At 41.0% G+C, this 14,690-nt stretch overlaps 1 protein-coding gene across 1 annotated transcript in view; it reads left to right on the top strand.

Moving 5' to 3' along the window:
* MTFMT (mitochondrial methionyl-tRNA formyltransferase) overlaps positions 1–7,808 on the top strand; it is an 8,319-nt gene extending 511 nt beyond the window's left edge. Inside the window, exons 2-9 of the mRNA XM_032766063.2 lie at positions 212–424; positions 1,004–1,126; positions 2,031–2,133; positions 3,060–3,135; positions 3,606–3,697; positions 4,695–4,776; positions 7,079–7,161; positions 7,336–7,808. Of these exons, the coding sequence (XP_032621954.1) occupies positions 212–424; positions 1,004–1,126; positions 2,031–2,133; positions 3,060–3,135; positions 3,606–3,697; positions 4,695–4,776; positions 7,079–7,161; positions 7,336–7,542 (979 nt within the window). The 3' untranslated portion in view covers positions 7,543–7,808. The remainder of the gene's footprint in view (positions 1–211; positions 425–1,003; positions 1,127–2,030; positions 2,134–3,059; positions 3,136–3,605; positions 3,698–4,694; positions 4,777–7,078; positions 7,162–7,335) is intronic.
* Positions 7,809–14,690: the final 6,882 nt, after the last annotated feature.

The raw sequence follows: 14,690 nt of genomic DNA on the forward strand, positions 1-14,690 counted from the left end.
AGGCTGGGGAGCTGGGGCAGGGAAGGATGGGGAGCGGGGGGGAGCGGTGGGCCATGAGGTGAGGAAGGGTAGGGTAGGGTTGGGGTGCCTGGGGGAGCAGAAAGTCAGGAGCTGCTGTTTCTCCACCTGTTGTGCATGGAGAGGCTTTGCTTTCCCTTCCTGGCTGTGCTGGTCACTCACCGGCATGTTCCACCTTGTCATTCTGCCACAGGAAGCCCAGGGAGGAGCCGCTCATAGACAGGCTGGAGGTGGTGACCCTGCCATCCCCTTTGCCAAAGGGTCTTCCTGTGAAAAACTGTGCCCAGCAGTTCCAGCTCCCAACCCACGACTGGCCAGATACAGGACCCAGTGGCCAGTTTGATGTCGGAGTAGTGGCATCATTTGGACGCCTTCTGAGTGAGGACCTCATTCTTCAGTTTCCATAGTAAGTCAGATATGATGGGGCAGCAGCCTGTTTTCGGGTATGGTATATGTTGTTGTCATCTAGCCTGTTTTGGTGATGAAGCTAGTTCTAACTTGTCTGCGTATGACTGATGTTGGTTATAGTAGCATGTGAAAAGACCATCTGAGATTTGGGTCTTTTGCATTGTAAAGAATCCCTTTAAAGGGACACCATCGACCTGAAAACCAGTCATTTAAAAAAAAAAAAAAAAAAGTTGAGTCGTTGCAAATGCTAAGCTTGTTGCTGAGTTCTGCAGCAGATTTTTATTGCTTTGAAAATCACATTTCCTTGCTCTGTTTTTCTTTCCCCATTTGCTGGGTGAAAGATCCACAGAACTTTCTGTGCAAACCCCGGAGCACTGCTTTCCCGTGTTATATCGGGTCGCGTTATATCGAGGTAGAGGTGTATTGAAAATTCAATCAGCTTCACTAAATCATATATCTAAAGAGTTAAAACATGTTTTTTATAAAAAGGAAGTTCAGTATAATAAATGGTTAATACCCATTTATATGTGTTACAGAATTACTGGTCCTATTCTAATTTAAAAATATTCTGATTCAGTGGCGTGTTGAATGTCCATCCCAGCTATCTCCCAAGGTGGCGTGGCCCAGCACCGATAGTCCACGCAGTGCTTCATGGTGATACAGTAACTGGGGTGACAATTATGCAAATTATGCCTAAAAGGTACAGCAAACATCATTTAAAAAAAAAAAGATTCAATCACTGCAGTGTCTGCCTTTCACAAATATTAAGTTAATACTGTGTTGATTATTCATTCTTTTAAAGTTAAATAGTATTGACATTAAATTTCGTTTAATTAAAATGGATATATGTACCCATACAGATGATTTAATATTAAATGCTTTAAAACAGTTCAGAAGTTTTACCTGAACTGCTATGACTTGTCATGTATACGTCTTATGAGTGGACAAATTGATTTTCCACCAGACCACCATATCACAGCTGTGTGTTAAGCACTTTGTGCTGTACACGTTATAAATAGCACTAGATCTGCAGGACTACTGATCTCAAATCAACTGTGCAGTGAAACTGGTAAATTACTTCTCTCGTCTGATGATCTGCTTCTCTAGATGCTATATGGTGTACTCACAGGTTCTACAAACGTGTTCATTTCTGAAGCTGAGCATAAAATGAAGTGGCATAGTGTACCAAGTACATTAAAAGGTACATGCTATGTCCCTTTACTTGGGCCTGTCCGTTTTTAGCTATACTAGAGGAGTATTCTTCCTATCATACTTCTGTTGGATAACAGATCTCAATAATGTATGAAATTCACCTTGAATGTTTCAGGCCACTTTTCTTTTGAAATAAAGCACTTGGAATTGTAACTCAGATATTCAGACCAGTTTCAGCTTGCCTCTGTTATACAGTCCCATTTTCTTTTCCATAATATTGACTTGTGAACCCAGTGTTAAAATTGTAATTTATTTCTTTCTGCTTGCAAACGAGTATAGCGAGCAACTGAGTTAATATACTAGCCTTGTGCTAAATTGTGCACTAGATCTAGTGTGAACGAAGTGCTAGTCTACTAGAGGAAGAAGCTAATGCCCATGTTTTTTGATTTTAGGTTTGATGTAGGTCCAGTTATTAAGCAGGAAAGGTATGCTGTTCCTTCCCAGTGCACAGCAAAGGAACTAGAAGCAATATTATCAAAGTTGGGTGCGAACATGGTAAACCTATGCAAGTAACTGCCCACTTTTTCATTGCATTGTCCTCAAAGTTTCCATTCTGAGAAGCATTTCTTGTTATGAGCTGTTTGTAAATGCCTTAGAAAACAAAGGAGTGCATTCCTTCAATACATAAACCGCTGATTTTCGGCGGCAGTGCCTTTGGATGACACTGCTTGTTGGCGGCATTTTGGCAGCGACACTTATTGATGTTGCTGCTTCTCAGCAGTATTTCAGCAGATGCTCATCTGCCGGCCACGGTCCTCAGTGGCTCGTTGTCCTGCACTCACCAGACAAAAAAGGTTGGGGACCGCTGTATTAACTGGTTCCAGTGGGCACTAGTTCTGGTTTAACTGTCCAAAGCACAGACACTGGCTTTTTTTTTTCCCGCCCGGGTGGATGCTCCACACCCATTCCTCCCAGGGACCATGCTCCCACTCCACGCCTCCCCTAAGGCCCCATCCTTGCTGCACCACCCCCAACAGCTGTTCAGGGGTGGCTGGTGGGTGCTGACCCACTATTATTTTTTTCTGTGGGTACTCCAGCCCCGGAGCATCCATTGAGTCAGCACCTGTGTCCAAAGAGCGACTTTTTAGATACACTATACGAATGCCCAAGCTGACGTTGCTTCCATTGAAGTCAGTGGCAGCTTTTTCATTTGATTTTACACCTGGTGACACTAGCAGGCTACCTGCCAGCATGAGGCTGAAAAATTTTCAGTTTTAACTGGAAAAAAATTAGTTTATAGCACAGTTAGGTGTGTTCTTAATTCAGTGAAATGAAATTCTTTTGAGCTTTTATAAAATTGGACTGATCAAAATGTGTGTGGCTTTAAAAGTCTTGGAGGAATGATACTGGCAATATATTTAATATAATGCTCATATACTATTTAAATTTGTTCTGTACAAAGCCTTTTTTTTGTTTTGCAGCTCATTTCAGTTTTGAAAAACTTACCTGAAAGTTTAAAAAACAAAAGAGAGCAACCAAATGAAGGAATAACATTTGGTAGGTACTAAGTATTTAATGCAAATTGTATGTTTTTCATTTTTTCAATATTACCTGGGCATAGAATTCAGTTCCTGTGATCCTACATTGTGTTTTTTGGGCACTCTTGTGTGTGTTGGTTCTTATTTAGGGCTGTGTCTGTATCTCTTGAAATCAACAGAAAACTTCCAATGACTTCTGTGGTAAAGGATTAATATCATGGGGGTAGAACACTGCAGAATCTTTCCTTTGATTCCAGCAGTAGCAATTTTCTGACAGCCCCTGCAACTCTTAAAGGAAATGCTACATCTGAAGATTCTAATCAGTTTCATGCTGTTGCTGTCTGTTACAGAAAATCAGCTGTTAGGCTTGAGCTTAGGTGTTCTAGTGCTGGTGGTGCATTAAGATGCTTTTAATGACTTTACAAATTACAGTTGTAAATAAACACACAGCAAAAAATATAAGGTCTTTTTTTCTTTCCTTTTTTCTAGCTCCTAAAGTCACTATTGCTATGAGTTGTATAAAATGGGAAGAACAAACTCCTGAGCAGATATTACAACTACAACGTGCCATAGGAGCTACAGTAAGACAAACTAGTAGTAATTTTTTGGAAGCTTTCCTTTAAGATAACTCTTACCCTAATGGGGTGTTGATGCTTTAGCCTTTAAAATGGTGGCTTGACTCTTTTTAGAGGGGCAAAGCAGTCAAGTTGCATGAGGACAGGAGATAGATCCAAGAACATCTCCTGAGTTCTAGTTCTGTTGTCATCTCTCTGTGACCTTGACAAGTTATTTAACGTCTCTGCTTCAGTTTCCCTCACAGTACTTCAGAGAGTGCATTCGTTCAACGGAATGATGCTATATTTGTGAAGTACTGCATAAAATTATGGCTAACTGTTTTAAAGGATGCAAATGTATCCTTCAGATATCTACTGCAAACATTTCAGGGGTTGGCAAACTTTGCTGCCGGCCCGTCAGGGTAAGCCACTGACGGGTCAGGACATTTTGTTTACCTGGAGCATCTGCAGGCATGGAGCCCCTCAGTGCCCTGTGGTCGTGGTTTGCCGTTCCCAGCCAATGGGAGCTGCAGGAAGTGGCTCCCATAGCTCCTATTGTCTGGGAATGGCAAACTGCGGCCACAGGGAGCTGAGGGGCTCCATGCCTGCAGGTGCTCCAGGTAAACAAAACGACAATGTATTAAATATTCAATTCAGTGATTCCATAGAGTTTAAAATCATCAAATTTTGGTGTAGACCCATTTATAAGCTGACCCCCCCGCCTTTGATGCATCTCTCTTTTACCAAAAATATTGGGCTTATGAATGAGTATGTACTGTGACTTTTTAAATATGTAGCTTAATATGGTTGTAAAGAAGTTTTAAAAGAGAAGGAAAAGGAGAAGAACAAAAAAGGTCAAGTGCTTATATACCTTATGACATGTAGACAGTCCACCCTACCAGGAATAGTCCCTAAACCTTTACCTTAGTGCTGTTTACTACACTTTTCCCATGAAAAAACAAAGTAGTTGACTGAGACTCCTGTAAAAATGTTCCCAGTTTGTTCTCTCCTTATGTATTTCCAGCTTCCATTGCAGACATTGTGGATGGGAAATACTGTTAAACTTCTGGATTTTGTGGAAGTGCATAACATCTGCAGCTTTGCTGGTATTTACTTTAATCTGTTAACATTCTCTGCTACAAGATTTTACAGACTCTGACAGTGATTTAATTTATTCGGAAGTGAACAGGAAGCAATGCTAGGCGACAGTTACGTGATGCAGTATTTTAACTAGGAGTCTAGTGGAATTAAAGAAGACTAAATAGTCTCATTTAAATGCATAGAAACTTATAAATTGCTCCCAATGTATTTTTATTAACGACTTGGATAATGCTGTGAAGAATGTGCTTATAAGATTTGCAGATGACACCAAGGGAAGTTTGGGGTGGGGAGGGCGGGATTCAAGCACTTTGGACGACAGGATTAGAATGGAAAACGTCTTGACAAATTGGGCAGTTGGTCTGAAATCAACAAGGTGAAATTCAATAAAGACAAATGAAATATACTACCTTTAGGAAGGAGAAATCAAATGCATAAATACAAACTGGAGAATAACTATCAGCTTACTATTGCCTAGCCAAAGGACTTGGAGGTTATAGTGGATCACAACCTGAATACGAGTCAACGATATGATGCAGTTACAAAAAAAGCTAATGTCATTCTGAGGTGCATTAACAGGGGTTAATTGTCCCACTCTACTCAGCACTGGTGAGGACTCAGCTGGAGTTCTGTTCCCAATTTGGGTGCCACACTTTAGGAAAGTTGTGGATAAATTGGAGAGAGAGTCCAGAGGAGAGCAACAGAAATGATAAAATGGTTAGGAAACCTGACCTATGAGGAAAGGTTCAGTCTGGATATGCTTAGTCTTGAAAAACAAAGCTGGGGGGTGGGGGGGTGGACTGGATAAGTGTCTCACATACATTGAGAGCTGTTATAAAGAGGAGGATGATCAGTTGTTCTTCATTTCTACTGAAGGTAGGATAGGAAGTAATGAGCTTAACCTGCAGCAAGAGAGACTTTAGTTAGGTAATAGGAAAAACTTTCTAACTAAGTGTAATTGAGTTCTGGAATAAGGTTCCAAAGGAGGTATTGGAGTCCCCTTTGTTGGAGGTTTTTAAAAACAGATTGGACAAACACCTGTCGGGGATGGTCTAGGTTTACCTGGCCCTGCCTCCGCATAGGTGGCTGAATTAGATGACCTCTTGAGGTCCTTTCTAGCCCTTCATTGCTATGATTCTATTATTTCTGTGTCTGGTAAAATTAATAGTTATAGGCATAGTCCTGTAGACCTGTTGAGCCTGGGTCATCCACAAGGAAGGCCAGCCTCTCTCTTGTGTTTCCCCAAATCCTCCTCCTTTAGGAGTCTCTCAAGGGAGATGGGTAACATCCAGAAGAAGAGTTAATGATACCTCTAGTACAGTGGTTCCCGAACTTTAACAGCCTGTGAATCCCTTTCATTAGCATGTCAAGTCTCATGAACCCCCTCTTAAAAATGAATAATTCCAGGTATTTTCACCTGTACCTGAGTATAAATTATAAAAGCAGTGATCTTGGAAATATAAAATTTGTTTTTATGACATGCTTATTACACACTATTATTATTTATCAGCAAAAACAGCAACAGTCTTCCAAGATCTCACTTTTCCAAGATCTCACTCAAGAGTTTCTCCTATACAAGCATTCAGGTCTTGAGCAGTCCAGGCAAACAGCACACGTTACAAAAAAGCTTAAACTTGTTCTTCATAATTTAAAAACAATACTAGCTGCCTATTTAATTTTAAAAACAGCAAAAAATATTCATCTCCCTTTCCGTTTCTTATAAGGAACCTTGAAGTTTGAATCTCCTCAGTGTGATAGATAGGCTCGCTTTGATCTGCTTAGCTCTTGGAAGTTCAGGGGCTGCGGGCTGCTGGCCCCATGTTGCCTGGGATCCCTAGGGGTAGCTCTGTCCGCCATTAGGGAATTTTTTCCCGAGAACCCCCTGTAACATTTTGTGAACCCCCAGGGTTTCACGAACCTCAGTTTGGGAATCACTGCTCTAATATCTACTCTACTGCATTGACTATTTTGTTTGGGGAGCTAAGACATTAGAAGGCAGTGTACCGCAGAGTGTGGCTTCACTAAGTCCCCTACAGAGCAAACATGCCTCTATTAGTACAAGGGAGCTTATGCATGCTTTTGGAAAAGTTGGGGACCATGCTAGAATTCTTCTGCTACTTATGGGACACTTTCACCCCTTACTCTGACTTGCTCCTCTCTGCTATATATCGTAAAGAACAATGAGTTTTTTGTGCAAACCGATAATTTTACATAATTGTCTAGTTTCAGAGACAGGCATACAAATACGTTTCATATTTTTTACTCTTATTCAGTAACATGAAAATGCAAGAAGTTCCTATTTGTTTGCAGATCAGCTATTAAATGAACATGGAATTGTTCCAGGATCAGTATTGTACCATAAATCGTCACAGACATTGGTGGTACGTTGCAAGGTATGTTTTCTGCCTTTGCTTTCTATTCAAGGTTCTGAAGATGATCTTTAGATTGCTACCTCTGGTTTTTAATAATCTGCACCCTAACGTAAGAACATAAGAACAGCCAGACTTTAACAAACTTAGCTAGTAGGTAGAGTCCTTACTGTGTGCATCTTTTATTTCCCTTTCTAGGAAGGCTGGGTTGGAGTCAAAACTGTCATCTTAAAGAAGAAGCTTACAGCTGCTGACTTCTATAATGGGTACTTACATCCCTGGTTCCAGCAGAATTCAAAAATGCTTCATGAGGATTGCAGATTTCACACTCTCAAACTTACCATAGTGAAGAAGACTGAAAGAAAAGGAAATGGTAGTGCACAATATAAAACAAAAAGTGCATGAAATTTGTCAAACAGGACAGATCTAAATGAATAGAAACATTAAATATTTAATCGTCCATTACAATAAATGAAGCAGGTATTTATTTAAGGGTGTTTCAACTGAAAAATGTGTGATATTGGTATCATCAGCCAAGAAGATGTTGTCATTACTCTTTTATGAAATGCTACGTTTTATTTCTTAAGAGAAGAGCACACATTAGTGAATGCCTAACTAAGACAATGAATAACTGTTTCTATTGTTAAACAATAAATTATTTTTATACATAATTTTAGAAAGCTTTTTGTTCCTTCAGGATGGTTTAGTCAGAGGGTAAACCAATATAATTGTGTTTAATTATGCTTATCTGTCAAACTTAGAGTAGTTTGTCCTTAAATGGTATAGGAAATTAATGAGACACATTCTTTTACCTGCAAGATCCTGTTTGTGTGAAACAAACTTATTTTGGTAAGTAATATCTGCCAAAATCCTATTGGATCCAAATATATTTGTACAGAGGCATATGGTAATTGTGTAGTATTTCAGGCCCAGCTTTGTAATTTTTCATTAGTGGAACATTTTCAAGTGAAGTCTACAATTGGAAATTGTCCAGGAGGATAATATTGGTAATTTTGCACGCTTTTATAATCTAAAATAAACTAGAGAACACAAAGCAGAAATTTAGCTCTAAATCAATATCCGTTGTAATTAGAATTGTTCTGTTAGAGTACACACCATTTGGCTAGTGTTTGGTTGGATGACAGCCATCCAGAAAAGTTATATGTCTAATAGAAGAAAAGCTAGTAAAATTTTGGCACTGAACACATATATCGAATTAAGTAACTATTTGTTTATGGTCATTCAAATATTTTGACATTTGATTTTAGCTCAGTAGAATACAATGTGACAGTTTAATTGTAGGAAACAATACTTTTTTCCAAAACATCAGAAGGACAGTGTAGAAGGCTTTATCGCTTCATCTGGACACAGGGATATCTCTTGGTTAATGAAGGCAGTCTGGAATGCTTTTCTGTCATCCAGGCTTATCACGCAGATCTTTCAGAAACCCACTTTAGTGCTTGACATTAGAGGAAACAGCCTGCAGTTTAGTACTTTCTTTTGAAAAAAAACTTTTTTCTACTAGATGAGTGTGAACTTCAGTTTTTAAAGACCAAGGGTCAAGAAGTCCTGTTTTCCCAAAGAGGAGACAGGACTGGCCAGTATTGACTAGGGAACAGTAACCAGCAAACCCCAGCCCTTGCATGCTTCATGCTTTAGTCTTTGAGTTGCAGTGTGCTTACATAGATTCTTGCCATTTTAATCTTGACTTACTTTAAAAGAAGCACAACTTAGTATCTAAATGGAGTTTTTTTTCCATAAAATGACTTTATATTTACATTTAAGATGATTTAATAGAACTATGATTTGTACTGTGGTAATGCTATTGTTATGCTTGTAAACTAACCTGTGCCACTAAGCTTAAGTTGTCATTTACATAGATTTTGGACAATTATCTTCAGCGGTTTATAGTCATCCAACTCTGGAAATAACTACAGTTTAGAAAAACATTTGGAGGAACCTCTGACTCCTATTTATAAATAGGACTTGAAAATTATACCAAACAATATATTAGCTGAGGAACAGCCTACCAACTTGAGGTGTAGATGAAAGACAGGAGGTACCAGAGAAGTCTAGGAGCAACGTCTTAGAAGGCTGCCATCCTCATTTGTGGGGAATGGGTATAGTGCTGGGATTTTTAGCAACTTTCTATCCTTGAAGCTGCTTGGGGGTTTCCATGTATTTAGCAACCTCTGGCTTGTAGGTGTACAATAGAACTTGGTAGTTCCACCACCCCTCTTGCTGCTGGAAAGGGAAAGATACTTTCTGTTCCTCCTTTCCCCTCTGCAACCTTCTAGCTTTGTATTGCCCTTTTGCAGAACATATGGGCTGCTGTGAAGGGGGCTTGTCTTTGCTACTCTACCCTCTCCAGTCTCCTGCCTGCTGAGGTGAAATGGAAGAAAAATATTTTTTGGGGAGGCATGTTGGAGGGGAAGAGAGAGAGCTTCTCTGTGAATAACCCCAGTGCTCATGTCTGCTCCTACCTGTAGCTTTCTCAAGCAGCATGAAATTGACTTGATTCTTGATTGCTTTACAATTGTCTATGAGATCCTGAAGAGCAGCAGTGAAACTGGAGTATTGCTGATTTCACTTTGCTGCTGCTTGGGAGAAGCTGGAGAAGCAGCACAGCTACTGGAGCTGTTTGCAAACTCAGGAAGACACACTGCATCGCTCCATTCAGTTCATATTTGCAAAATTATCAATGAAATCCTAAGGGCTATACACGTTACAAAAAATTGCATAAGTTCTAGAGAAGTAGATGGCTCAAGTTCTCACAGTCACTAGATAAAGTTTCTTATGGTGGATATGCTCCAAGTTCTTGGTATGCCCAGACTTCATGCTTTAACCTCTCCCTCCTGGCCTATCTAGGGTTGCCTTGTTGGCCACCTTGATTTTTGAATGGCAGTGTGTATACATCCTTTCAGATGTAAAGAAGGATGTGACTAAAGCTGGAAGAGAAGCACAGACCATAAAGTCACTCTAAATGTGTAGGCACCAAGGTGGCAGGCATCCTAGAAATATCTGAGGTGCATTGGGCAAGAGGGAGAAAAATCCATTAAAAATGTACCACATTATATAACATGGTGGAAAATGTTTTAATGGAATACATGTCACAATTTTTTTTTATTGCCCTCAATCTATCCATGAATCTGTAACAGGTTTCCCAAAGCATAGACTCTTCCAAGATGTTTAGGCCTCTGACTCAATATAAACCTGGAAGCAGTATCACAGTAAAAGACTGGATCATGTTGAGAGAGTTCATATCAGCTTGAAATAACTGCACAGTAGCAAGGCTGTAACTTATTACGCTCATGAGTTACAAATATTAAACTGAGCCTGTCTTTAGAAACTGAGACAGATACTCTAACAAATGCCTTCTGTCCATTTCTCACACTTAGTCTAATCCTGTCCTCCAAAGTGCTTGCAACCGTGACTAGCTTGGTGGCCTCTACACATTTTATAAGCAGACTTAGTCAGACCACTAAATGTCTAATGTTTGCTTGCAAGTTAATATTCACAGGGCAGAAACCCCCAGTCATTGTGCAGTGAGTGCCTTATCAGTCTTAAGAGTGCTTCGTGGAGTCTTATGGAGCAATGCAATGTGTCACCCCACCAGAGTGCAACAGAGCTGCTTGTTGGAATATCTACTTTATGGTGCTTTGGAAGAGAGAGCAACATTTATACTGCAGTAGATGTTTGCACTAGAGAGAACCTGCAAAGTAGCTTCTACATTTCTTGCTGTTGTCGTCAGATTGCGCTTTGTGTGAGGTTTATTGCTGGCAGCCATTGCTGTAATTTCAAGCCTAACTAGACACTCTAGTGCAGATGTTTCCTTATTTGTGACTTTCTGGATATTCACGGTAACATATAGTCAAGAGATCAGCAGATGGTGCTGTCTGCATCTGATCCTGATCTTTGTGCCATATGTGAGTAGCATATTCTCTCCTTGATGCAGATAGTAGTATCTCTTTTAAGTATATGGGTCAATTGTGCCAGAATCACAAAGTAAATATAGGCTCAGAATACCTATAATTCTCATGGAAAATCATTTTTAATCCTTGCTGTGGCCAGAGCTGCCCTGTTTTGCTCATAATTAAATCCACACAAAGTTCTGTTTGAGGCCACTAAATTATTCTTTTACAAAAGCAACTTTATATACTCAAATGTTAAGAAATTCTCAGTTGTTTAGTAACTCTTCACTGCACAAGCTGAGAAGAGGTCTCTGCTTTCCTGTAGTTTATTTTATGAAGGAAAAGATGATTCTTATATTTTCCAGTTTGGGACCCAATTCACGCTAATGTCTTTTGCACAATGGCTCAGATTATTGGGAATTGGATGTCTGTCCCTCAGGTGTCTTTAAAAATCTCAGCCAAAGTCTCTGAAAGCAATGTTTCCAGAACCAACACGATATGGGGCTTTAACCCAGAAAGTAGTGAAGAATGATTATTTCTGCAGAACGTACAGAATAAAAGTGGAGGGTTTGCGTATGAGGTGTGACATAGCATGCCAAGATTTACTAAAATGCTTTAGTCATGATTCAGTTCCCAGCATCGCTATTAAGGTCAAGAACAGCAACCCTAGTATGCAGAAATTGGTACTAGCTAAGCAGAACAACGTGCCTTTTCAGAGGAGAGAGAAAATTGCAGCAACTTCATATTTTTAAGCTAACTTCAACTGCGGTTTTAATTTATTAAGGGCCTTATAAGCCAGGTAAATAGGGGACCTGAAAAACTTCTCGAACTCTGCAGAGGCATTGATGTTGGATATGGATTGTGTCATTTTGAATTTCAGATAAATACCATGCACAATAGGAAACCTTGTGGCATATCTCTTTGTATGATAGTAACTGCAGCAATTGGGGTGCTCCTTCTTGAAAGATAAGGGCTTTTTAAAAGCTCTAACTTTCTCCTATTTCTTGCTGAATATTTTACAGCTGTCCAGTGGTGAGTCAGTGTAGACCCACATGAAGCCCTGGAGTTTAAGCTGCATAAGCCCTAAGAAATTAAAGTTGTGACTATATAAGAAACCACCTCTTCCTGTGTCTTATCCCAACAGTTGAGACCAACTGGTGAGTGCTTGATGGTCCCAAATGGTGGTGTCTTGCTCCAGATGAAGTCAATGGGACTTTTGCCATTAGCTTCAGTGGGAATAGGATTTCGTGGTAGATGTTTGTCTGTGGTTGGGAGGCAGTGTGTTCTCAATGGAACATATTTTCCTGTTAGTCCCTAATTTGTGGATCTTCCTGTGCATTGTGAGGCCCATCTGCTTGAATGGTGACTAGGTTCAGGGTCCGAAGCCATCACAGGGGAGGAGCTGAATTTGAGTTTTCCCGTGGGGATGGTTCTTAAGTTCCCTGTAGTTGACATGATCTGCCTCTGTGTTAGTGTGTAATAACTATGCGCATTAAGCTAGAGGTTGCAGCCGATGCATCTCATGCAATACATTCAAAAATAAATCTGAGAGCTAAGTATTATGGAAGTCAAAGGACAGATGCAAACGAAGGACATGACTGAAGAATATTATAGAGATTGTGGATCAGAGATAGGGGCTGGCTAAGTTTTGTGGATTTATTTAATGAGTTGTCTTAAAATTGTGTTTGGACTAGATGGGTAATGAGAGATGGAGCCTTTCTTGCTTATGTTAGCAATGAAAGGGTGTTAGCATCTGACTGGTGGCTTTTGAGCCTATATGAAATGAGTTGATGATCTCCATCTAGTTAACAGCAAATAAGTCACATCGATAAACCCACCACCACCCTTGGTTCTCAGGGGTGACCTCGTCAGCAGTCTCAGCAGAGAGATCAAGGATTGAATAGCTATGGAGTCCTGAACCGTCTTGTCCTTCAAAGTCAGCTTGTTGGTGGGGCAGTATAGGAGAGCTTGCATTGCTGCTTCCCATGCTGTACCCATTCTCTGGATAAAGAGGATTTCAGTCCCCTGGGCTGTGACTCGGGACTCTTTCATCAGTACTAAATTAATTTTAGAAAGTTCTCCCCCAAAGGAAAAACTCTAGCTTTAAGTATGCACATACTCTGGGTCAGATTCTGAGCTCACTTTCCCCAGGGTAAACCCATAGTGTTGTTCCAGATTTAAACAGGTGTGTTTTACATTCTGGGTCTGGGGGGGTGGGGAAAGAGGTGCTTAATCTGAAATATGCATTGCTGATCTAGGCAAGCCAGCGACTTTGGAGGAAGAACCAAGCCAGTGATCCATCTTTGCTCTGCTAGTAGGAGCTCAAGGCAAACCATTGCAGAGGAATAGACACACACAAAAGAGGAATGACCCAAAGTCATTAGTATGAAAAGGGAAAAAATGCCCTAATATTCTCCAGTTTTCTTTTCACTTAGCCTCATTATTTGACAGTTTGGTCCACAAGAACATAGCTTATCGTGGCAGTTCTTGCCCAGTGATCAGAGGTGGGTTTTTTTTTTAACCGTTAAAATCAATCAAGCTGAACTTTCTTGCCCTCCCCGCCAGCCCAGCGTAAATCACTGTGGACTGAGCCATTAACATATATTGAAAGACTTGCATTGACTTCAGTAAGCTTTGGATCAGGGTCAAGCATATTGTCTGGTTTGGAAATTACTTATTACACATGAGGGTTGAGTGAACAGTAGGAAAAAGTTAGACCTGAGTATTTGTTTCACTTCTGAAGTGAATTTTGATCTAAGTCGGGCGGGCAAACTTTTTGGCCTGAAGGCCGCATCCGCGTATGGAAAATGGCGGGCCATGAATGCCTGGTGGGAGAGGCGGACTCTGTGAGAGTTAGCATGAGGGTGGGGGCTCTGTGAGGGACGTTACTGAGGTGGGGAGGGGGGCTCTACAGGGATGGTGCTGGGGACTCCTAAGGGCCCTGCCAGTGGTGACACCAAGGTGGCCGTACCAGGCACCGTCATGGGCGGAGGCACCTTAGCTGGGATGGGTGTGGCCCCAGGGCGGTTTTGAGGCTCTTGAGTGGGGGGCCGGAGGGGAGTGGGCACGCTGCTGCATGAGGTGGGGGCAAACCTCCCACCCCGCTCCCAGGCAGGAGCCCAAGGGCCAGATAAAAACATCTGACAGGCCAGAAGCGGCTCACGGGCCATAGTTTGCCCACCCCGATCTAAGTGCATTGGTTACCTTTTTGTGATCTCTTTCCATCAACATTCCCATGCTCGAGGTTTACTAGCCCAAATCTGAAACTTAAATATTCATTTCCAGTGGGTGGTTTGATTGTAAAATATACGGTTTGCTCTTTGTTGGTTAGTTGCATATGTCAGCCACTCTGGGAAGAGAAACAATACCCTAGGTCCTGTGCAACTAGCCAGTGCAATGCAGACTGAGAATATGGTTCACGAGCAATCAGCAGATCAGGTTCTAAGTACTGAAGAAATTCATGATAACTTTCCAAGAATGAACAAAGTTAGAACCTCAAAGAACAAAGTGCAGAGCTTCATGACAGCTCTGCACTGTGCAGCTGAGGAGATGGGAGAGGGAGCACTTTCCCCATCTCAGGGGCTGCTGGGTGCCAGTTTGGCAGCCAGTGTTCCTTAGAGTAGCCTCAGGGCTGCTCCAAAT

Source organism: Chelonoidis abingdonii, chromosome 9 (genome assembly GCF_003597395.2).
Source record: "Chelonoidis abingdonii isolate Lonesome George chromosome 9, CheloAbing_2.0, whole genome shotgun sequence".
NCBI lineage: Eukaryota > Metazoa > Chordata > Testudines > Testudinidae > Chelonoidis > Chelonoidis abingdonii.